Source organism: Zalophus californianus, chromosome 7, assembly GCF_009762305.2.
Source record: "Zalophus californianus isolate mZalCal1 chromosome 7, mZalCal1.pri.v2, whole genome shotgun sequence".
NCBI classification, from domain to species: domain Eukaryota; kingdom Metazoa; phylum Chordata; class Mammalia; order Carnivora; family Otariidae; genus Zalophus; species Zalophus californianus.
This window is the reverse complement of record NC_045601.1, coordinates 78,756,372-78,781,771: the sequence shown is the minus strand read 5'-3', so window position 1 is coordinate 78,781,771 and position 25,400 is coordinate 78,756,372. Positions and strand designations below refer to the sequence as shown.

Genomic DNA, 25,400 nt, shown 5'->3' with positions numbered 1-25,400 from the left:
CATTTGGGGTCACACTTACATTGCATCTGATGGATCTTAGGTTTTCCTAGCTCCCTTCCAATTTTCTTTCACAGGCATTTCCTTTATTCAAATCCTTCCATTTTTTAATCCCATCTTGGCATGTACTTCTTAGAGGACTTGGACTAACATATGTCTAGAAATATACTGTTGGGGATTCAATTAAAAGTAATGACAGATTGGTGGTTTTTAAAATCCAAGATATCAGAAAATGATTATGGGTAGTACAAGCAGGCTCTTTTGGTGGCCTGTATAATGGCCTTTTGTAATAAGACCCAATCTTAGAAAGAATTGCCTTTAGAGCCAATATTATAAATCATATATAGATATCACTCATTAACCCAGTCAACTCATTTTTGAGTAGAGAGCAAGTTACTTAATCTCTGTGCTTTTTAATTTCCCTAATGTAAGATGGGAATGATAATTGTATCTAACTCATAAAACTATTCTGCAGTCTAAAAGAGCTACTATATGGGGGCATCTGGCTGTCTCGGTCGGTAGAGCATGTGACTCGATCTCAGGGTTGTAAATTCGAGCCCCACGTTGGGTGTACAGGTTAAAAATACAATCTTAAAAAAACAAACAAAAGAGCTACTATATGTAAAGAATGTAGAACAGGGCTTGGCACATAGCATTTAATTAGTGCATTAATGATCATTACTATCAGTATGAGTTTGGCACTTGAGTACATAACAGTTTGCAAAGACAGCTAAGATAGAAAAATCTATATTTAAATGAAAAAAAGTCACAAAAGAGATGGTCAGAATGGTTAGAAAAAAGCTAGAATTTGTTCACTCAATTGCATGTTTGAAAAGGAGAGGGGAACTTCATTTGCTCCAAGTTTTGCACGGTTTTTATATAGCAGGCCTCTTTATTAATTGTAGTTTGATATCTGGTGAAATAATGTCACTCTACTTTATACAATGGTTACTTGGACTACTATGAGAGTTTACTTAGCATTCCTTGGTTTCATAATAGTGATGACAGAGAAATACATTCCAGACAATCTTTTAAGTGGTCTTAGTAAGTGAGGAAGCTTGATTAGAGTTAAAAAGGAAATAGGTCACCATAGGCATTAGCGAATTTTAGTGACTCATGAAAAAACAAAACTGGGACTTCAGAGTCTTTAGGAGCGAGCTCTATCTAGAGCAAAATGGCCATATATGTTTATTATTTCTCTGGGATAAATATGGCCTATACGGGTTTAATAGGGTTGTCCTTATATCATGAAAACAGCACAAAGCTTGATTAAATTATCTGTTTCATAAATGTGCGTGTAGTGTTTTAGCTGAGTTTAGCTGAGATTTTTAAGATTTTGATTAAAGGTCTCACCCAAATCAAGTAAAGTTACATGATAACTTGTACATTTTATCCAGTAGAGTTAAAAATCATTTCTGTTCATTGGAAAAACTACAAAGTTATCATATTGGTCTATAAAACATTGATCAGTTTTGTATCTAATCCAGCGATCTTACCTTCCTGTGAATGGCCATACTTTCTTCTTCGAATGCCTCAATTTTTTGTTGAAACCTGGACATTTAAAATATTATATGGTAATTGGAAACCACATCCTCCCCGCCCAGGTTTCTTCTAGTACTTGTAAGAGACATTAACAATCTTTCTTATAAAAACAAGTAGCTCACAAACATTTTAATGTAAGAGTCCCAGTTCATATAACTAAGGTGAATCTTTGGGTAAATTAAGCTGATTTAATAATTTTGGTTATTAAAATAATTTAGCAATTTAAATAATTAAATAATGGCTGTCTTTTCTATATAAGTATGGAGTATAATCCAACAATACATTTTATTTTTAAAGTGAAGATTAGGCTTGCTTAAGAGACAAGTTAATATGAAGCCCTTAAATTTCTTGTGCTGGTCTACTAACTAGGTAAGCTAACATCACTTACATAATATTGAGAATAAATTGAATAGTGATTCTGACAAATGTTTGTATAATAGTAATTATGTCTCATAGTTATCAGCTTGAATATAACTTCCAAGATCCTCAGGTAACTTAAAACTTTGGACTAATATTAAATTGAGTTAATTAATGGGTAATCATTGGATACCTATTTAATTGTATGTAAGATTCAATACTGAAATACTGCTCACTCAGCATAATCTTATTTGCATTTGCTTCTTGTATTTATATACTATGGATGGCTATCTTTGGGTTATGTATTTAATGGACATGTTCATTTTTGCAACTTTAAGGTTTCAAAGTTATGTGTATTCATTTGCTATTTGCAAAAGTGTTTCCATGGGACAGTTTTCAGTTCCTTTCCTGTGAGTTTTCTCAGTGAAATAGTTATATTGCTTAGAGTTTGTAATTAGCATATGTAGCTGAGACCAGGAAAAAATACAGACAGAAAAATACAATTAAGTATCAAGATAACAGAATAAGTTTGTTTTTCAAGGACAGAGTGTTTTGTCCTGAAGTGTCTATTTCTTCCAAAATATGAAAAACTTGAGGATCTAGAAGAGAGTAAGAGTCTGAAAAGAAACTTACAAAATGTACTAAAAAATGTGGCAAAACTCCCCCAGTTTTGGTGCACTTATTCACAAGACAAGGAAGGGGAGGGAAGAGGGTATGAAAACTTAATATTGTTAAGGACTATGTCAATACCGAACTAGAATTTGTTCTCCATTAAAATAATAAATTGTTCTTAAAGAGCTCAAAAGAAGACTAAATTGCTCTTCAACTTCTGTATAATCTGCTCAGATAGATTTTCCCTATCTCATCAGAATGATTTGCTTGGCTTTGTTTTGACTTTATAATGTCCTTCGTTATTAAAACAAAGACCAAAATTAAAGAAGTTTCCCACTTGGGAAAGATGTGTTACTTCCCCCCCCAAAAAGCAAATAAATCAGGAGGCTCTACAAAATAGCTTAGAAAAACAAGTTTTCTATTTATTTAAAAATAAGTTTGTAGTTACTACATTGCAGGGACAGGAATTCTTACACATACATTCTAGTTTGTATAAAAGGATTCAAAGAATTATGCATCAAAACTAACATAGAAAGTGTCCACATAACAGTAAAGAAAGGTCCAATCAATATGTACAAAAAGAAAGGGCACTGCTATTCTGGTGTGAGACTGCCATTTATAACATGATACTCCAGGTTTCTGGAAGGAAAAAAACAAAAACCTTAATAAAGCTAAATAATTTGTCTTTAAACTCTGTGTTACTTATTACATACAACAGATTTGCTTGTGTTTAACATTGTTTTCTGTACAAAATAAGTATAATTTTAATTTGAAAATGTGTCAGTTTCAACTTTAACCCTCTAGGTCAGTTACTTTTAAAAAATTGAGCTACATTCTACACGTCTAAATATCGTGTGACAGGATTTAACAGTTTTCTAAAGGATCTTTAATAAAGACCTCATCTTCTTGCAGTTTTAATATGGTCCAAAAATGTAACTTTGTATTTTGCCTCCATTTATAGTTTACCATTGTGATTAATCAACACACACAATCTTAAAAGTAATGAGCATGTGTGTGCCTCTCTGCATCATATCGTGTGTACTATATATCATCTCAAACCTATTCTCTTAGCTCCTTAAATGTAGAAACTCATAGCCACCCACTATTATGTATTTGGTTTTGTGCCATATAAAGGTTAATTTCCTGATGATTTTATCTGCATTAAAAAAGTATTTCAACACAGAGCTATCAAAACTAAAAATAATATATATTTATAGCTCATATTTTCTAATTGTTTTACTGCAGTGTGTACAAGATTTATCTCTGGAGCGTCAAAAGTGGTACTTACAGTCTTCTGACTCAATTTGACCTCTTCTTGGTTACTATACATAGTACAAAATATCATTTGTAGTGCTTAGCTCAGTATAATTAAGAACATAAGTAGTTTCTTAGTAAACTCAGTTCAAATCACTTGGAAATTTGGGGAACTGAGGGGAAGTGCAAGGAGGAAAGTAAGGAAAAGGTGTATTTTTCTAATTTTAATAGGAAAATAAATTCTCACCTAAATATAACTAAACCACATCACAACCTGTTATGTAAAAAATACTTTCTTAAATACTTTCTTAGTATGGGGACAATTCACAGAACATAAAATTAATTCCCCTTTTATGACTTTTAAAATCATGTATTTCCTGCTTAATATAAGGAGAATGCTTATAGCCCTTTAAACACTCAAGTATCTTGGTCCTTTCAACCTACTTAAAAATAAATTTCAGGTGAACAAAAACATTCAGAATAACAATTTGTTTTCATTAGATAGAAAACAAAATCAAAATTACTTCCAATTGACATGTGAGAGATACATAGGTATGTATGGATAAAATGGAATGCTAGAATTAAATACTATTAACTAGAGGAACTAATTTATAAGTCAGATTTTTAAAACATGTAAATGTGAATATCACATAAGCAAAAATGTTATTTGAATACATTTGTTAAAATGTCTGATTAATATACTACACTGCAGATAAGGGACAGTTCTAGATGTTAACACAACTGCTGCATGAGGATCTTTTTGCAGACCCGTCTATCTTATGCAATTCACTTCCAAGTGATACTAAATCCAGCTAAACTCCTATCTCAGATGTGACATGATCAAGCTCACAATTATTCTATACAGTTATTCTAATTAAATTTAAGGAGGAAGATACTTTCATAATAATGTTAACAAATAGTCTTCAAATTTGTGGTGAAGCTCTGCCAATAATAAAAACAATGGAAACAAGACCAACATTCTTTAGTACATAAATTTATGCAGAAAACAGTCTAATGACATAATAGCAGATTGCAAAGGATAAAATTTTAAGAAGGTATATATCTATTGCCCAGAGTTGTGAGGCTGTAATTAAATCGAATGTTTAAACTGCTCATTTGCAACATTTTATAACTTTGTAAGATTTGACTGGGACTGGAGACTGTTGGGGTGGAGGGAGAGAATATTAGGGTTAGGTACTTAAAAATATATAAATTGATTTATATTTTCCATGTATTCTGAAACTTTCAATAAACTTGAGGTTTCTATTGCTCACCTAAGAAAACTGCCAACATCTCCTTTTGGCCTACAAAGAGTACATACATGGTGTCACTGTCTCAGGATATTTTTCCAATAGTTTTGATATTTGGTCAAACAGAAAAAAATATGATGATGACTTGAATTTCTCAATTCAACTTTTACAATGTATAGAAGCTAAATTATAAAAATATAAAATCTAAATATATCTGGTATTACGAAAACGTTTTTAAGTGTTTCAATTACAAAGAATCTGAATCCAAGCCATTTTTGCTTTACTAAGAAACCAGTGTCTAATGATGTCCAAATAAGGTCATAAATATACAGTGTCTTTAGAACAGGAACAGTACATTTACTTGTTGCAGGTGAGATGGTAAATATTCATGTCTTTGCTCAAGAGTTAGAACCAATCCACACATCACACTAAGAGGTATATTCCACTCTAAGACTGTGTACGCTCTTCCTTTTTCTGTACACACCTTAAAACTATACACATAGTTTTTACAAAAATGGATTTATAGTCTATTATTTTTTTCCAACACAATGCAGATAACATCAGGAAATTACATGTTTCAAATAGATTGCCTTCAAAAGCAACAATTACTTTAATGACTTAAATCTCAAACATACACATTATTCTCAATAATGGTGTAACTGAAAGACTCACTTTACTATACAACCAAGCCATCCATTTCTGCATTATGAAGAGTTTAACTACTGAATTTTAATTATATAGTTAAATATATTTGTTAGAAAAAAATAAATATACAAAAAACCTGAAAAATTTGAAATTATTTCTCAACTGCAAAATCACAGCAATCCAGTTAAGATCTGGAAAATGGTTTACTTAATTTCACAGGAGGATTTCTGTACAAATTTAGTTACAAATGATCTAAAAAGCCCAAATGCATCACTTTCCATTGTTCTTCAATACAATTAAATGATAGCTAACATTTATCCCTATCAGAAACAAGTAAAGAAATAATTATGTAATGTATTTTGCCAAGGTTCAATTAAAGACTTTATTTTTCTACATCAGGGTCATGCTGATACATATTTTCCCATCCTCACTTTTTAAAAATGTAGTATCTGAAAATTTTGGTTACATTTTTGTACCATACCAGTCCTCAGAAAATACTACATTCTTTAAACTTTTTAAAAAATGGACAATAATTTTTAAACAATAGAAATGGTATTTATGTTGGTTTTTAAGGTATAAAATAACTAACTGTACCATAAACAAATAAATAACTGCTTTCCTTTTCCATAGCAGTACATATAGCAATACATTCTCCTAAGTCATATAGTTATCATTTACAATAGACAACTTAATTTTACTAATGATGCAAAAAATAATAGAATACAAGGCACAATCATTAAATGGAATTTTTCTTTAGGGTGTATATTGACATACCAGCGTGATAAGGATACCATAAAAAGTGCAGAAAAAACACAATGTGCAATGAGACCACTGTATAAAACATGATTGCATAAAAAGTGATTTGGCCTATTTTAACCTTTAATAATTGAAAATAACCAATCTTCCCCTTAAAATTAAACTATAAAGTATGACATTTTAAAATTATTTTTATTCTACCACTATCTAAAAAATCCTGAAAAAAGAATTTATACCTGGGTAATAGTATATAAGTATGTGTTTGTATATATATTTAATTATACCCATTTATCAATATATACACATACACACACAGACACATTTCTTTGTAAGTCATTTTAGCCTATTAGATATGTCTAAAGTGTAGAAACGACATTAATCCAGATCAACAAGTAAACATCAAATCCCATACCTTTTTCCTGTATTTTCCTTGAATCCTTTAACCACTTAAACATTTTCTCTAAAACATCTCTGTCAAAGGACCCACCAGTGCATTATTTTCTACTATTAAGTACCAAAAAAAGATACATCTCAGCATAACTCTTAATAACGTGCTCTTTAGAATAATATATAGCCTTTCCAATATTGAAAAGTGTATGCTGTCCTGACAGTCAAAAACAGGCTTTCCACTGCACTGATTCTCAGTCTTTGGCACAATAAACAGAGATTGAGTGATTGATATAAGAATCAAGGTCTGAAAAATTAGACAGTCAAATGTTTTCCAATGTGGATATGTTTCCTTTTCCTAAGTACATTTTCTCTTAAGTTTGGCAGAAATGGAATACAGCAAAAGCCTTGTCTAGATTCTTTGTAGATGAACATTCTATAATTAAAATTAAACTTTTTAGGGTATCAAATGGTGGGAATTTTATATTTATCTTTAGAGGAAACACACTTCTTAATTTACTGCTACTCTGGTAACATCTGTCTTCCTAGGGGCACAACTTCTGTATCCATAGAAATGTACCTGGCTTGGTCAAAAATAATTCATTTTAACATGAAATGCTCTATATCACTAGGAATATTATGCTCCTCAAGAATGTAGCAGAACTGTCTTTTCCAGAAATAAACTGGGAATTCATTATAGGTCCTCAATTTCTTTTGTTTCAAACAGTGAATGAAATGAATGTTGAAATGCATAACCTATCTAAGGGCAATAAATAGCAAACATTTAAAATATATATGTATATATTTATATATATATATTCATTTAAAGAAGTGAAGTGTCTTGTAAGTTTGTTTGTTTTTTTGCAAATCAAATCATAACATTCCCTAATCCACCATAGCAGCAAGGAAGCAGAAGCCTTAGTTCTACATATTCCTTAACTGTACCTGCTTTATGATTTTGAAGGAACATATTTTGGTACAAGTTACCAACCAATTAAATTAGCTTTAGCTTTTTCAGTCAACTTTCGGACTCGTCCTCTACTAGAAGTTCCGAAAGTCAAAGAGGTGTCTTCGAACAACAGCTGCCTTTGTTCCTCTTCAGAATCCTCCTCATTATAGAAAGCTGTCCTTCGACCTTGGTTTCTAGTTCTCATGTGGGGCTCAGAGCCTTTAAGTTCCTCAAACTCTTCTTCCTCATCCATAGGATCATCTGTCTTTCTTCGGTTACTTCTCCTTAGCATTTTAACACTTGTAGGAACTATGAGATCTGAATCTAGTTTTTGTGTCTTCATCTTCCTTTTCGGTTTTCTGCCTCCACGACTTTTCTTCTGTAACAAATCCTCCTTTACAGTATTAGTTTCAGAAAGAAAACTGCATGTTGAAGAAGGAACTACTTCATCTCTGATTGAATGCACATTATTTTGCTCTGAATTTTCTGGCTTTGCATACTGTAGCTTTTTGGGCTTTCTACCTCTTTTCTTGTGTGTAACTTCACCACTGTTGGTATTAACTTCTACCTTAGGCTTCCTTCCAGGTCCTCTCTTCACAAGTTTGGATGGTTGCCCTCCATGGCCATTTACTTGAATGCTTCCTGGTATGAGAGCATTGTTCTTACAATCTGCTAAAAATAGGAACAAGAGCACACTTAATATATGGAATTGCTTTTTATATTTGACCCTCAAACTAGTCATTAAGGACGTTGCTATACTTATGTAACAACATAATTCTAATTTTTGTTTTTACTAAAATGAGAAGAACTACCACCAAAGACTGAGAGTTTAATGATCTTATTTTCTACTTGAAACTCACAGAGGAGGAAAGATCCTCAATGAAATCATTAATGACCTCACATGAAGGAAAGGAAACTCAGAACAAATAAATAACCTGTTAATACTATAAATTATGATCGAGCTGGGGATCAGTCAAGACTTCTTATTCCACTATTACCTTTACTACATGCTCTAATATAAAAGCATTGTTTCCATTACACAAAATGACCCTGTATACTTGTATGGAGCTTAGCAACCACAAAGAACTTTAATTGTTTACCTCATTAAAAAGTCTCCTGTACTCCTACCTTTAAGCAGCTCAATTATGGAAAATGAGCTTGGTATAAAATCCATGACATTTTAACTTGGTAATCTGAATACATAAGCATATCATCCCCTTCTACTTACCTCTAATCACTTTTTCCTACTACGGATGGAATAAAAAGGGACTATCAAGACTGGAATGATTCTCACTCTTATTTGATCCCTTTTTGGATGTGATCATCATACCCTTTTCTAGTATCACAGAAAAGTTTACAGTCTAAATATTTCCTTATGTCCCTCAGAAGTAAAAGGGACCTCCTCTCGTAGTAATCCTACCACACAAGAAGTTTCAGAGTACATCTACTGGAATAATTTACATCAATTATTCTCCAGAAAAATTACCATGCCTTTGATATTCTTCATCTGTCCTAACTATAAGAGTAGAAATAAGTTACTCTTGGTCATGAACTATGTTCTCAGAATTGTTTAAAAAGGATGAAATAAACAACAGCAGTTTTCTTCACAGGCTCTTTGAAATAGTCCTATATCCTTATGTAATTGAATGGCAAACAACTGACTTATTATGATAAGCAGTACTAACTCCATGTATCAATCAAATCTATTATGTATGCCACCATTATAATTGTAACAAATTCCATGATAAAGGTTATTTTGCTTTGTAAAAAAAAATATCAGAAAATTAGTCTAGAGATCAAATTCTAAATCTACAGGATCTAGAGATCATGATGAACTGCCCTTCTGTGTAAAAAAAAAAAAAAATGCTATTACCCCATCAGATGAAGGAAAAAGGTGATAAACATATATTACCATTAACTTCTTCCTTCAAAGTTCTGAGATTTTTTTGTTTGGTTGTGATGGGTGATCTGCAATGCAATATTCTAGAGGAAATCCATAAAGAGATGAAAACTGCTTTTAAAGTGAATGCTTCTTCATAATGTTCATAATAGAATTTTTTTGGTCATAGGTTTGAATTATACTTCGTAAGTATCACAGAAAAAAATCAAGGTCACAAGAGGTCAGAGCCAGAGGCAGAAGGAAAAGGCAAAACCCTCATTTCCTGACCCCCAGAGTACAAATAATTTTCTTTAGTGGTTTTTCTGGCATAATGAAGGAAAGGGGAACAGGGAGAAATGTGTGTGTGTGTGTGAGTAAAGTAATTAAGTATTTTTTCTAACACACAACTACACTTAACCTAAGGATTCTATACATCTTGTTTTACATTAAGACTACTGACAAGGAATCTAAAGATCCAGTCCATGTAATTCTATAGTGTGACTTCAAGGACTCCATGAACTTCTTGAAATGGTCCAAATTTTGTGTGAATACACCTATACGCATTTCCTGGAGGAAAGAACTACAGGATTCAGCAACATTACAAAGCAATACATAAACTAAAAAGGTTAAGAACTAATGCAGCTCTCTTTATGTGGATCTGTGTTCAGTAAGGTAGTTACTAACCATGTGGCTACTGAGCACTTGAAACACAGCCATGCAACTAAGGAACTGAATTTTTAATTAAATTTAAATGTGAATACTGAGCCATTGTACATTTTGAAATACTGATTTCATGTTGAAATATTTTGCATATAATGGAGTAAATAAATTATTAAAAGTGGTAATTTCATCTGTTATTATTGCATGTAGTAGCTACTAGAAAACTTAAACCATGTATATGTCATGGTTTATATTATATTTCCACTGGACAGCACTGCCTCTTGATTCTAATAGTTAATTCAGGTGTCAATATTTATGTAGTAAGTCATACTAGCTTATTGTATTGCTATACTGTACTGGTAACTCTTGTATATTTGTGATACTCAAAACTTATAGATCAAATTGGTTATTGGATCTCCCTATCATAATGCTAGAACCAATTCACTATATACATTTGATTTTTGTAGGGTTCAAAGTGACAGAAGCAAGGCCAATATACTATATAAAACTTTTAGTTCAGTTCAGAAAGGAAGCAAATATAAAAATATAAAACACTCATATATACAAAGTCATTTGCTTCTTTATTCAGTACATGTGTTGCCCAAGTGAGCAATTTGCTTCTTTATTCAAACACTTATTGTCCATTATATACTAAGTATAGATGATTAGAAAAAGTAATTAAACAGTTGTTCAGATTCTACTGGATACAGACACATGTAAAGAATACTCTACCACAAAAAGCAATGAACAGGGTGTTCTGGGAACATAAAAGATGAAGTGCTTGATTCGGTCTAAAGAACCCAAGAAGCAGCTTCCTACAGTAGATGCTATTTCAAAGTGAGACTTGAGAGGTTCATGAAACCATTAAATTGGGAGGAAAAAAAAAGACATTCCAAATAAGGAAGAAAAGGGCAATGAAAATTCAGGGACTTCCAAGTTGTAGGATAGCTGGCACATAAAAAGGAGAAAGTAAAGAAAGCTGGAATGTTAGGCAACAGCCAAGTAATGAAGAGTCTTTATGTAATAGGCAAAAACATTAAAACTGATTCCACATGTGATTTGAAAGCAGGTAAGGATTTGAAGTGTGTGTGTGGGCATGCACACAACATGTGCTGGAGATAAATGATCAGAAAGATCAATTTTGCACAATGTGGAAGATGGACTGGGTAAGGAAGAGCCAAGAACCAAAACAGTGAGACACGTAAGGAAACTAGGACAACAGTCCAGGTGAGAAATTATGTAGGCCTGAGTTAAGAACACAGAAGTGAGAGGAGGAATGGATTTTAGAGATATTAAGGAAGCAGAAATAACAAGAACTAATGACTATGAAATAGATCTGGAAGAGAAGTCCTGGTGATTCCCTCATTTTAAGTTTATGCAGGGGTTAGATCCCAACGCCATTCATCAAAAAGAATGTATCACAGTAGAAAAATTAAATTTTGAGAGGCTGCTGAGGAGAATGTTCACGAGGAAATTGTTTCAGCGTACTTCGGAAGTCATGATACAAAATGCTTATTTTTGAGCTGCTTAACTGCCAACAAGCCATAATTCTTTTAACATGTCACAGGATGTATTTTATCAGTTACTTTCTCCATTTTTCAAACAAAGTCTTTATAATGAAAATCTGCAGATGCAAGAATCTGGAAGCTTAACTCTAAAGGGTTAAAAGTTGTATGACAGAATAGAGGTTGGGCTGTTGTCTACCCTGATGAGTTACTATTTAGTGAAGGGCAGTGTGCTGAATTTTGTGATGTTAAGAACTTAATTTTTCTAGAAAAGTAAAGACTGCTACACTGGGTTAATTAAATCCAATTTAATTTAAACTTCTTGAATACACTTTTTTTTTTTTAAGATTTCATTTATTTGAGAGAGAGAGACTGAGAGAGAGAGATCACAAGCAGGGGGGGAGGGGTAGAGGGAGAAGCAGAGAGCCCAATCCGAGCCAAAGGCAAAGACTGAGCCAAAGGCAAAGACTGAGCCACCCAGGCGCCCCTGAATACACTTTTTAAGGTGTTGTAATAATGAAGTCAGAACTATTTAATTTACATCACTAAAAGCCTTTGATTCTAGAATTTGTTTTTATTTCCATACAGCAAGTTTTTCATGGCTTTTAATTTAAAGTTTAATGACAATACAGTTTGCTTTGGGCACAAAGCTGCAAATCAAAGATGTCTCACTGAATGTATAAACTAGTACAGAACGTGTGACTTTTAAATGGGCAATCTAATAAAAAGTGGATATAAATGCTACCTCTGACAAAAAGCATCATTTTTAAGAAATACCTACTATGTATCTTGGAAGATACAAACAACACCTTACCTTGCTCGATGATAGGTGATGACTTTGTAAGAGTGGATGTTTTTGAGAGGACAGATGATTTCACTTTACGTTTGACTGGCTTTTCCTTTTCCATGTTTTCTTTCGCAGAATTATTCCTAGTGCCATGACTGATACTGGACTGACCAGGGCTTGAAAGAGTATTCAAGGTTTTGGAATGTTTCACAGAATTCTCTAGAACTAAAACACAAACACACACACACACACACACACACATGATTAAAAGCTAAGAGTTATTTAACCTAAAAACAAGCAAGGAGGTTGGGATTACTTCTAACCTGAATTGCTTGAATTAGCCAAAAGGATAAAACCTAGGAGTTGCTTAATGCTTCCTTAGGAAATTTACTTTCAAACAGGAAAAAGGAATACACAGATAAACTCTTAACAGTTCAGACCTTTTTGATGCTGTCCAGTCACTTCAAGATTATGCCTTGGCAAATTGTTACCAAGTCTGGGTACCAGGATTTAAATTCAGGCAGTCTGGATCAGAGTTGCCATTTGTAACCATTACTGTACACTGACATTCCTAAACCTCAATTTTTTATTAAAAACAAAAACAAACAATAAAGAGAGCAAAACTAACACTGTCTGCTGGAATTTACTAAAACCCAGTATATCTCATTTGGCAAAATAAAAGCTTAAATTTAAAAATTACATATACTTCAATTTAGAAACTGTAACTGATTCTTACTTGTCTTCCCTGGCATTGCAGATGTATTAGCTTTTGAAATTAAAGTCTTTGCTGCTGAAGAAGTAGATGGTTGCTCAGTGGTAACTGGATCTATAACCACTCGATTGCTTCTGGTTCGAACTACAGAACTGGATTCTGTTTTACCATTTATCTGACTGGCATTATGCCGTGGTGGTATTGTTCGTGTAGGTGTAGAGAATGGAGAGGTAGAGATATCAGACTTTAGCTGGGGTTTTAATGTCCTTTTTTTCCTTTCAGGGCTGTAAATAAAATAATATCATTAGTCATTCTTATAGCTTTATGTAGATGAATAAAATAGTTTTATACTGTTGGATTCAATATTTGTACTATTATGAAATATGTTAAAATATGAGATTTGTAGTGGATTTCATATGGTTGTGAGCCTTTGAAAGTGAATATTTAGTGAAGGACTGCCATAAATGCTACAGTTATATGACAGAAAGCATGATGCCATCACTATCCTAAAAATGCTGTTTTACTGTATAGATTTAGCAGTTTGAATTTAAGCACTTACACTAGTATAGCTTTAGTTAAAAGATTAAAAATCCTCCACATCTTAGGAACTTGCATGTCAAATATATCATTCTGCAATATAGGGAATAGTAAAGGAAGTATTAAAAAACACCGAGTTCTATCATTTAGATGACAAAGTTATAGATCAGTTGATGCTTTTTAAAATAAATCAAATACCTTGATGCAGCACTACTGGAAACAGAGCTGCTTCTGTTTCTTTTCTTCCTCCTTTTGGTTATTGTATTTCTTTTATGAAAGCGAAGAGCAGATTTATAATCTGATAAAACTGAACTAATATGTTCTTCAAAGAAAGCAGACAGGCGCAAACTCATGCTGTAAATCTGTGATAAGAAAAAAAGTGTTTAAACATTCCTCAAAGGAAAATGCCTGTTCAGCAAATATCAATATATAACTTGAGTATTTTTCTAGCAAAGAGTTTTAACAGTTTAAACATTACCTTTTTCCAATCTCTTTGGATGAAGAACAAAACTAAAGCACTTTTACAGTTAAACTACTTTTTATATTTAGATTAGAAATATTCCAAGTTTTCAGATTCTTTTATTTTTAAGTAATCTCTACACCCAACAAAGAGCTCAAACTTACAACCCCGAGATCAAGAGTTGCATGCTCTACCAACTAAACCAACCAGGCACCCCTCAAGATTTCAGATTCTTAAAGAAAAGCCCTAATATCAATTCAGATGGCTCATGTAGACAAAATTCCTGTGAACTCTATCACAATGAAACTATCCCTAAGGTTCTGAACCTGTTTTCCATTGCTACTTAGGATTAGCATCTATTCTTTTTCATTTCGTTTCCATATATCACCCCTTTGTGATGTCTTGTCTGCCCAAAGAGAGATAAATGATATTTATAACTTTACTCATTTTTATAATTCCTTCACAAAAATGCCTTTCCATTAATGCAAAAAACAGTTGGAAAGTTAAGCCTTCATAACCCTAATATATACCAGGACAATATGTGTGTGATATGTGTTCAAGAAAACCATTCCTAAAATATTAGTGACATCACTGTTATTTTATAGAAGGAAAGAAATAGAAAGATGTGAATTCTTTTTTCCACTAGGATACCATTAAGAACATAACAGAAAGTCAGTTTTGCTCTAAATTTTAATTAAAGCAACATTTACTTAACCTACTTTTCTACTGATTTCATTTGATTTAAACATAAATAAAAACAATTTAATTATATACCCTTGATCTTTTGCTTGGTGTATAGGCTTTTGAATTGCTAAAAATAAGTCTGACATCTTTACATAATTCCATTGGTGACTCATAATTCCCAGCCTCTAAAGTTTCTCTAACAGTAGCAAAATCCATTGGAGTGTCAATGATGTCTCTGTAGTCCTAAGAGAAGAAAAAAAGGTGGTATTATTAACATCACTACCACAAAGTATTACTACTCAGCACAGGGATTCACATACAATTTCTGTGATGAGTACAAGTCCTAGAACTTTTAATAATCCCTTATTTTCCTCATCAAGGCTCCTTTAATTTTTTTTTCATGCCCTCTCCCTATTTTATCATTAATGGTGCTATTTTCTTACATTATATATTTGTCTATCTGGCATCCATTCATCATAGGGCTAATTACATTAATTATATTTTCTAATTTTCTGTATTCCTGATGCTCTGATATTTTGGGTTCTTTACAGACCTGAGGAGAGACTGACCCTCCCAGGGCCAACCAATTCTTACTTCTTACAGATAGCAAAAAGCCGCACTGAGAATACATGTTTCATATGTAAACCAACCATCTCCTTATCTAATTCCAACACACCAAGCCAGTATTTCCTCTGCCTTGAATTGTCCCAAGGCCAGGTACCAGACTACTAGAGACCACCCCTATGCCCCCAGAGCCCACTGGAATTATTCAAACTAGCCAGTCCTGAAGTGTTTACCCTGCTCTGTCTTGCCTTTCTCATTGAAACCCCAATAAAGGCTCTGGCTTAAGCATTCAATGACAACATCTTTGGGACTTGTCAGCACAATAAATTTCCTTTTAAGCCCCATACTCATTTCTTCCTGTGGCAGTGTTGACTGTACCATATAATACCAAAAATAACATGTACATTCTTAGAACAAATGGGTATTGCATTTTGTCAAATGCATTAATTGATATGATCATGTAATTTCTCTTAGTATGTTACACTGACAGATTTTTGAATACTGAATGAGCCTTACATCCATGGATAAAAACCCCGTTGGTCACGGTATAAAATCATTTTTATATATTGTTGAATTCTATTTGCTGATATTTTATTAAGAATATTTACATTTTCTTCTTTTGTACTTTTTTGGCCCAGTTGTAATATCAGGATAATACTGGTTTCACAGAATGAATGGAAAAGTAGTCTCTTCTCTATCTTGTGGAAGATACTATGTAGAATTTGTGTTATAATTCTTTAAACATTTGGTAGAATTAACCAGTGAAGACATCTGGACTTAAGAGATTTTTTTGAAAGCTTTTAATTACAAATTAAATTTCCTTACTGGTTATAAGGCTATTCAAATGATCTATCTCTCACTGGGTGAGCTGTGGTAGTTTGTACTTTGAGTACTGGTCCATTTCATCTAAGACGTCAAATCTGTATGTGTAGAGTTGCCTATAGTATTCCTTTATTATCCTTTTGATATCTACAGGGTCTGTAATGATCCTCTATTGCATTCCTGATACTAGCAATTTGTGTCTTTTTTCTTTTTAGCTTTGTAAATCTTAATAGAGTTTTATCACTTTCATAGATCTTTTCCAAGAACCAGCTTTTGGTTTTATGGATTTTCTCTATTATTTTTGTTTTCAGTTTCATTTATTTCTGTTTTTTATATTTCCTTTCTTCTGCTCACTATAAGTTAATTTTATTTTTATTTTTCTGGTTTTGTTTTTTTTTTAAAGATTTTAGTTACTTATTTGACAGAGAGATAGCGAGAGCAGGAGCACAAGCAGGGGGAGTGGGAGAGGGAGAAGCAGACTTCCTGCTGAGCAGGGAGCCCGATGCGGGGCTCGATCCCAGGACCCTGGGGTCATGACCTAAGCCGATGGCAGATGCTTAATGACTGAGCCACCCAGGTGCCCCTATTTTTCTAGGTTCTTGAGGAGAGAGCATGTGTTACTGATTTGAGACTTTCTCTCTTCTGATGTACCATACAGTGCTATAAATTTCCCTGCATTGTTTTAGCTTCATCCTACAAATTTTGAAATGTTGTATTTTTATTAGTTCAATGTGTTTTATTTCCCGTAAGACTTCTTTGACATCAGATTATTCAGAAGCATATTTATTTAGTTATCAATCAAGTGATTAGAGATTTTCCTGTTACTTTTATTTCTGGTTTGATTCCATTGTGGCTGGAAAACACACTGTATGGTTTCAATTACATTTGTCATTTTATTGTTTTCTGTCTGTTCTGTTGTTTTTTTATTTTTTTCCCCATTCTTCCTGTGGGTCACTTGAACAGATTCCATTTGATCCATGCATTGTGTTTATGACTGTAACTAACTCTGCTATAATTTTTTAAGTGGTTGCTCAGGTGTTTATAATATATACAAAATTATCAAAATATACTGGTGTCACAAAAAATGAAATTCAAAATGGATTAAACACCTAAATGTGAGACCTGAAATCGTAAAAATCCTAGAAAAGAACATAGGCCTGTAATCTCTGCTATCAGCCATAACAACATTTTTCTAGGTATGTCTTCTGAGGTAAGGGAAACAAAAGCAAAAATAAACTATTGGGACTACATCAAAATAAAAAGCTTCTGCACAGCGAAGAAAACAATCAACAAAACTAAAGGCAACCCATGGAATGGGAGAAAGTATTTGCAAATGACATCCAATAAAGGGTTAGTATCCAAAATATTTTATAAAGAACTTATAAAAATCAACATCCTCAAAGCAAATAATCTGATTAAAAATGGGAAGAAGACATGAGCAGACATTTCTCTTTGAAGACATAGATGGCCAACAGATACATGAAAAGATGTTCATCATCACTTACCATCAGGGAAATGCAAATCAAAACATTATAATGAGGTATCACCTCACACCTGTCAGAATGATAACGACGCAAGAAACAATAGGCGTTGGGGAAGATGAGGAGAAAAAGGGACACCATGCATTGTTGGTGGGAATGCAAACTGGTGCAGCCACAGTAGAAAACAGTATGGAGGTTCCTCAAAAAGTTAAAAATAGAACTACCCTATGATCCAACAATCACACTACTGGGTATTTACCCAAATACAAGAACACTAATTCAAAAGGATACATGTACCCATAATGTTTATAGCAGCATTACTGATGAATGGATAAAGAGAATGTGGTATATACATATATACATATACATACATACATACACAATGGACTATTACTCATCCAAAAAATTGAAATCTTGCCATCTGCAATGACATGAATGAGTTAGAGAGTATAATGTTAAGCAAAATAAATCAGAGAAGGACAAATACTATAGATTTCACTCATGTAGAATTTCAGAAACAAAACAAACAAGCAATGGGAAAAAAATAAGAGAAAGAGAGGTTAACCTGGTGATGGGTATTAAAGAGGGCACGTACTGAATGGAGCACTGGGTGTTATATGCAAACAATGAATCATGGAACACTACATCAAAAACTAATGATGTAATGTATGGTGATTAATATAACAATAAAATAAAAAAATAAACATTAAAAAAAAAAAAGAGAAAGACAAAGTAAGAAAGAGACTTTTAATTATAGAGAACTAATGGTTACCAGAAGGGATTAAGGAGTGCACGTCATGATGAGCACAGGGTGATGTATGAAGTGTTGAATCACTACAATGCACACCTGAAACTAATACCACACTATGTTAACTGGAATAAAAATTTAAAAAAAAGATAGTGAAATAGAAAATAACATATCCAAAGAGAAAAATTGTGATTTCAGATTCTCCTGCGTAATGAAATCATATAAATGGCCTTAAAAAAAATATGTATCTGAAACGTTGACTTTCTTTTTTTTTTTTAAGATTTTATTTGTCAGAGAGAGAGAGCACAAGCAGGGGGAGCAGCAGGCAGAGGGAGAAGCCCGATGCGGGACTCAATCCCAGGACCCTGGGATCATGACCTGAGCCAAAGGCAGACACTTAACCTACTGAGCTGCCTGGGTGTCCCCGAAACCTTGACTCTTAAGATAGCTGTGTATGTGTGGGGGTGAGGAGGTAAGTTAAAGGAGTTATAAAATTGCTTTATGCAATGGTAACATTGTCTGAACAGTGTCCAACCTCTCTAACCTCTTAAGGGTAACTAACCACTTTGAAAGAAACTATAATTACTTGGATATTGAATATTATAACATACTGTCTTTACAAACTTTGCAGATTTTAGGGATATGTTAAATATATTTATGTAAAAGACTTCATTTTTCTTCGTTTGTATCTTGGGTTTCCATTACTCAGTACAGTTTATGGTAACCACTCAATACACCTCTGCTGAATAAATGAATGGGATAGATTATTTAGCATGCTAATTTGCATAAAAATTTAATTTTTAAAATTTTGCTTTGTAAGTATTTTATTAAATTCAATATAAAAGCTGAAGTATGAAGAATATGACTGCTTTATATATTCTGCTAGTTAGGCTGATAGTTAACTTATAGTTAATTCTGAAATATAAAAAGTGATAAATCCAATTTTCTCTTCTCGGTGACAGTAATAAAAAACAGTAAATAGTCCTAAGTCTTCACACCTCCCTCCATCAAGGAGTACTGTAACATGTGATCAAATTAGAATTTTTTCTTGTTTCTTCTATTTGCCTAATACTTTTGGCTGGTGGAAGGAGCTCTAAATACTGCTCTCATTATTTTGAATACTTAAGAGAGACTACATTCTTATACACTAGTTATTCTCTAAGAATACTGCCATACAGCTCTGGTGCACGAGATACAGAAAATATGGGCTCTTGTTCTCACTTTGTAAACAAATAGTTACAGATCTTGGAGAGCTGCTTAATCTGAGTCTCAGTTCAACATTAGTAAAATGAATCAGCTGTACCAGTATCTAGAGTTGGATATATAAAAAGCAACTCATATATATATATACACACACATATACATATGTATGTATATATATGTATGTATGTATATAGCAGATATTTGTATTCTGGACTTTTTCCTAGAAAGGAAGAGAAAGATATAAGCTTTAATGTTTAGATTCTAGATGCACAAGTATAACTGCACAGAGTCATGAATACAGGTCTCTCCCATATTTCTGTATGGTTGTTTTAACATTTTCCTTTGTCCTCAGAGTTTTAATTTTTCTCTATTATTCCAGGTAAAGATTTTTTTCATATATATCCTGGTCAGGAGTCATGCTCTGTCAAATTTTTATCCACCCTAGAAAATGTATATAGCCATTAATTCCTCAAATATTGCCCCTCTCCCATTCTGTCTACTCTCACTGAATTTTTTCATCTACCTACCATATCTCTTAATCTTTCTGAGAGCTTAATTTCAATGATTTTACATTTCATTTTCAGAAATTCTATTTAGTTTAAATTTTTAAAAATACCTGCCTCCCCCTTGCCCCGGTAAGGTCTTTTTTTCCTTATGCTTCTTATCTCTCCATGTATCTATCTCTTAAACCAAAATAACAAATCCAAGTTTAATGGGTAGCATTTCATTTTTCTTTCTTGGTGGTACATTAAATAAGTCACTGGTGTTTTAGATTTGATGAGGTACAGTATTTCAGAAATAATCTATCCTATATCAAGTTTTGGGGGAGAAGGTACTAATATTTCCATTTGTTGTTTGTTGTTGTATGTATGATGGATCACCCCCTTATACAGTTTGAGATTTTTTTTATTATTATTAATTAATCTGTGGTTAGGGATTGGTTTTTTCTCCCTCTGATGAATTTCCACAGACTAGGGTAGGGTAAATTTGGGCTCTAAATCCTTGCATAGTGCAAGCTTAGGGAGACTCCTTTCCTTACACCAGAGCACCAGACAGATACTCTTCCTCATGGAGGGAATTATACTATTGTTTTCATTGAGGGTGAAATCTTTCAAGAGTCCTGGTGGGATCTCAGTTCCAATTTCCCTCCTCACCTTGGCTCATACGGCTTTCTCTCTACATAGTACTATACTTGTGCCTCTAGAGAATCTAAACATTAAAGCTTTTATCTAGCTCTTCTTTTCTGTGGAAAAGTCTAGGAACACAAACATCTGCATGCACTGGATAAACTATAACGTTTTCTAATATGCACAGTTGGGTTCACAAGAAACAAAGGGAAATCCACAGGTTCCAAAAACAAAGAGAATTGAAAACCAGAGTACTGTAGCATTAGCTCAGTTCTTCTATGAGTCTTTTGGAGCATAGGGTTCAAATTAGCCCAGTTTATCACATTGCTGGAATTAAAAACTTATCTTTTACATTCAAGATTCCACATTTCTTGATTTTTAAATGACAGAAACGGCATTTTATGATATATATCTACTGATGAAATTTCTCTATTTTCATCATTGCAAGTAAGAGGATACCACATCTGGGTCATGATCTCTTACAAAATATTTCATTTTTATTTTCATTTGAAACCACGAATATTATCTAAACTGTACAACCTTTAGTAACTGACTAAAGGAGTAAAAAAAATCACTTTAAGCTATATTTGGATTGCTAAGACTGCGTGAAAAATACTCAAATCAGATTCACTCAATCTTCCTACCACGAATTCCATAAATATAATAATGCTACCTTGCATTTGTATATACTGCTATAGTTTAAAAACTATTTTAATGTATTCTCATTCCATCCATAACCCCGTAGGGAGGTTGGGTAGGTATTATTCTTGTTTCCTAAACAACTGCCATAATAAATTCTTAAGAGTTTGTGTGGGAAATTATAAAAAAAAATTTAGATGAGAAAATTAAATGACCTGCTCAAAGTAGTACAATTGGTAAGAGGGAGAGATGGAATCATAACCCTATTCTTTGTGGAGTCTTAATCTGGGGTTCCTTCTGTTTTAAATGCCACACTACTCGACTTAGATGCTCAAATAACCAAATAGATGACAAGACGTATTTAATAATGAAGAAGTGATAATCATAAGAAATAACAACTTAAATGGCTAATTGTCATGTGTGAGATATCTAGCAAACTGACAGGTAAAGAAAATATTTTCAAAAATCCTTACTGGATATTCAAGGAGATCTACTGGCTGACGGAAAGGCTCAGAATCTTCACATTGAAATATGAGATTTAACAATTCTTGACATTGTTTCTTCCACGCTTGAATATCGTAAGATTGAGCTCTGTTACGTAATCTTCTTCTAGGTTGATGGTCCTAAAATGAAAAATTTCAAATATATTAATAAAATAACATTTATACAGTAAAATTTGTATTTTTAATGTAGTCTGATATAATTAGGTCATATACAGTAGTTTAAATAATAGAAAATATCATTCAGCTAGTTCTGAAAACCATGCATTTTGTGATGGAAACTGATTTGGAAGTAATACTTAATCTGTCTTTAAAAATACTAAGAGTTAAAAAAATGCTTTTAATACATTTTAATTCATATAAAATTCTTCTGCTAAAACAAAAAAGTATCTTACCTTTCTTTTTCGGGTAGAAGTTCCTGGCACATCAGCATCTTTCTCTTCTTCCTTTGAAGTAAGAATTTATCAGATTCGTTAAACATTCTAGATTATACTCCTTAGAGTTTATAGAGTCTATCACAGTTGTTTATATGCCAATTATTACTTTTACACTTTCGAAAACCCATAATGTATATGCTGGAACACTTTACTGATTCATTAGAAAGTCCCCCCACAACGTTTTTAAAAACTGTAACAAGAAAATTCTGGACCACTTTTTTGAAACTATAGCATTAGCCAAAAATAATTTTCCTAATAGCATTTATCTGAAAACTACTATGTGTTAATTTCTTTTTACATATAGAAAAAGACCAACATAGTCTGAATGATGAAATATGAAATATGAAATACCTCAGAGTCAGACAAAACTTTCTTCTTCATTGAATTGTACAGTGGAATTAAGTTGTAACAAGTCTGATCCCTAAACAACAAGGCAATGTTAGTATACAAGATTAGAGTCATGAGATTTTTTTTTTCCCCTTTAAATCTGTTACCAAAACAAGATTTTAAGATAAAGCTTGAAGCTGAAGGCTTTCTTCATTGGTTGACTCCAAAACTCTATGCCCACCCACCTGCCCCTGCCCCTCCACCCTATGTGGAGCTTCCAATCTGGTCTATTTCATTCCATGAAACCCAATTCTCACCTCCTAGTCTTTGTTCAGATCACTGTTGTTTGGGGGACACCTTCTTCCATTCCTCAGTACACAAGGGAAAGCTATTATATGTCCTGTCTTCTAATTCCTTCTTTTCATTCTTAAATGTTTAGTCATTCCCTAGAATTTTGTCCTTTAGTCATCTTCCCTTGTCACTACAGTTTTTGTCCTGATAATCATATATATCTGCAGTATATCTGTGTAAATGAATTCCAAATTCCTATGATTTGGTCAGACTCTTCTCCTGAGATTCCATCATCTAAAATTTCACATGTCTAAACCTTATTTTCACTTCCCTCTCCTATTTTCAACAGCATTACTATTCTCACAGCAATGCATGGGTTTTCACTATTCCTTCCCTTGCCTCCTTATTAACCCAATCACTGGCCAAGTTCTGTGATTCTACCTTCAAAATCTCTTGGCTTCTGCCTTTCTCATTTCTATAAACTAAACCCTCATCACCTCTTAGTTGGTTAGATATAACAATCAATCTGCTATTTATGTTTTTTGTCTCTTCTCTATCAGTTAAGATTGGAAATGCATTCAAGGCCCTCCATGATCTGGCTCAAACTCGTGCTTATAGCATTGTATCCCTATTACTTCTGCTCATGTACTCTCTACTTCATCTGATTTAAATTGCTTAATTCCCTTAATAACCTTTTACTTTCCTACCTCATGCCTCTCCTTATCCTTAGAATGGCTTTCCTTCCATCTAACTTCTCCTAAATCTATCAATATCTACCTTGTTCATAACATCCTAACACACTTCTCCCCGTACCTAAAACTCCACTGTCACAAACTTTCAAACAGACTCTCTTGTTAGTTTTTCCTTATATTATAGTTACTTAAAAAATTTATCTATGAAATTGTACTAAGAGGGTAAATACACATTTCTATCTCAAATATCTCTCACATCACCTGATTATATACCTTATTGCTTGAAATTTGGCAAAATAACTCAGTTAAAAAATAGAATCATCAAAATTTCAAGCTATACCTAACATGTGAAAATTACTGTCAGCTAAAAATGTACAAACATTTGTTATGTATACCTCTAAGAAATGCCAGGGATTTTTAGATATATATAATATAAACGCTTTAAATATTAATCTATTCTAACAAGGTATTTCAAAATAACATTTGAAAGAAATATTTTTATAGACTATTCCAAATATAAAAATAATTGTTTCATCTAAATTATTTCACTAAAGTGTGAATTTATATATCATGCAATTCTATTAATTCCTCTTTGGAAAAAGAAACATACATATATATATAATACAAAATTATACACTAAACTTTGTAATAAAAATATTGTAAGCCATTATAATTAAGTTATATAAACAATCTTCCGAGGATAACTAATTCTTAATTACCAATTTTATGGGGGGGTTGGAGCACAAGTATAATAAAAATAGCCCCCAAACTATTTGGAAGGCAACAGGTTTTTTTAGAGAATAAAGTAGAGGGTAGAATATAACATTTACTGTACTAATTTTCTTTGGTATTTTCTTATATTGAAATCACCTATATTCCTTAGCCAAAAAACCCCTAACACCACAAAAACGGGCCCTATGATTATTCTAAGAAATGAGAATGAAGCTGGAGATGTTTTTTAAAGAGCCTCAATAATCCCTGCATGTGAAAATGAAAGCTGACAATAGCTGAGTATTTAAATTATAAAATATATTCTTTCTTTACTGGAAAAAATTATCTAATATAAATAACCTTAATATGAACTCAAGAGTAGTACTTTATACAAAACAGGAATCATTCCTCTGGTTTCAGTTTAGAAGGCTCAATTCATTCTACGGCTATATAAAATTCTTAAGGTAAAAAATAAAAGTGTTGCTCCCTTAAATAGCTATAGTTATCATTCTTGGTATGAGATCAATGAATGAGGAAGTAAACCTGACTTTTAAGAAGAATCTTGAAATTAAATTTAGTTTCTGGTTGGACTACTTAAATACTTTTTTACAAACTTGTCAAGGGCAATATAATGTTAAGGTCAGAAATTCTTAGATGGAAGACACTCATTTACTGTGAAAATTAAACATGTAAACCTCTAGAACTGTTTCCTTAACTGTTAATTACAGACAGTGATATCTCCTAACTGTAATTATTATTTGGCTTAGAAGAACTACTTTAGGTAAAACATTACATGTTCTATACATGCTTACCCTCATTATTATTGTCCAACAGTTGGATTTAGAGAAGGACCCATTTTTTTAAATGTTAATTGTGGAACACAAC

General features: G+C 32.7%; 1 protein-coding gene across 4 annotated transcripts in view; it reads right to left on the bottom strand.

Moving 5' to 3' along the window:
* Nucleotides 1-2,905: 2,905 nt before the first annotated feature.
* Nucleotides 2,906-25,400, bottom strand: part of LOC113927426 (pleckstrin homology domain interacting protein) — a 138,112-nt gene continuing 115,617 nt past the window's right edge. For 2 of the 4 annotated variants that reach the window (XM_027603246.2, XM_027603244.2), the window contains exons 33-40: nucleotides 22,846-22,915; nucleotides 22,453-22,503; nucleotides 22,031-22,180; nucleotides 15,064-15,216; nucleotides 14,028-14,191; nucleotides 13,317-13,576; nucleotides 12,608-12,805; nucleotides 2,906-8,421 (exon numbers count right to left, since the gene is read on the bottom strand). In XM_027603246.2, the coding sequence (XP_027459047.1) occupies nucleotides 7,784-8,421; nucleotides 12,608-12,805; nucleotides 13,317-13,576; nucleotides 14,028-14,191; nucleotides 15,064-15,216; nucleotides 22,031-22,180; nucleotides 22,453-22,503; nucleotides 22,846-22,915 (1,684 nt within the window). In that variant the 3' untranslated portion in view covers nucleotides 2,906-7,783. Of the gene's footprint in view, nucleotides 8,422-12,607; nucleotides 12,806-13,316; nucleotides 13,577-13,851; nucleotides 13,923-14,027; nucleotides 14,192-15,063; nucleotides 15,217-22,030; nucleotides 22,181-22,452; nucleotides 22,504-22,845; nucleotides 22,916-25,400 lie in introns of those variants that run through there. The other 2 variants (XM_027603245.2, XM_027603247.2) reach the window with 2 other exon arrangements.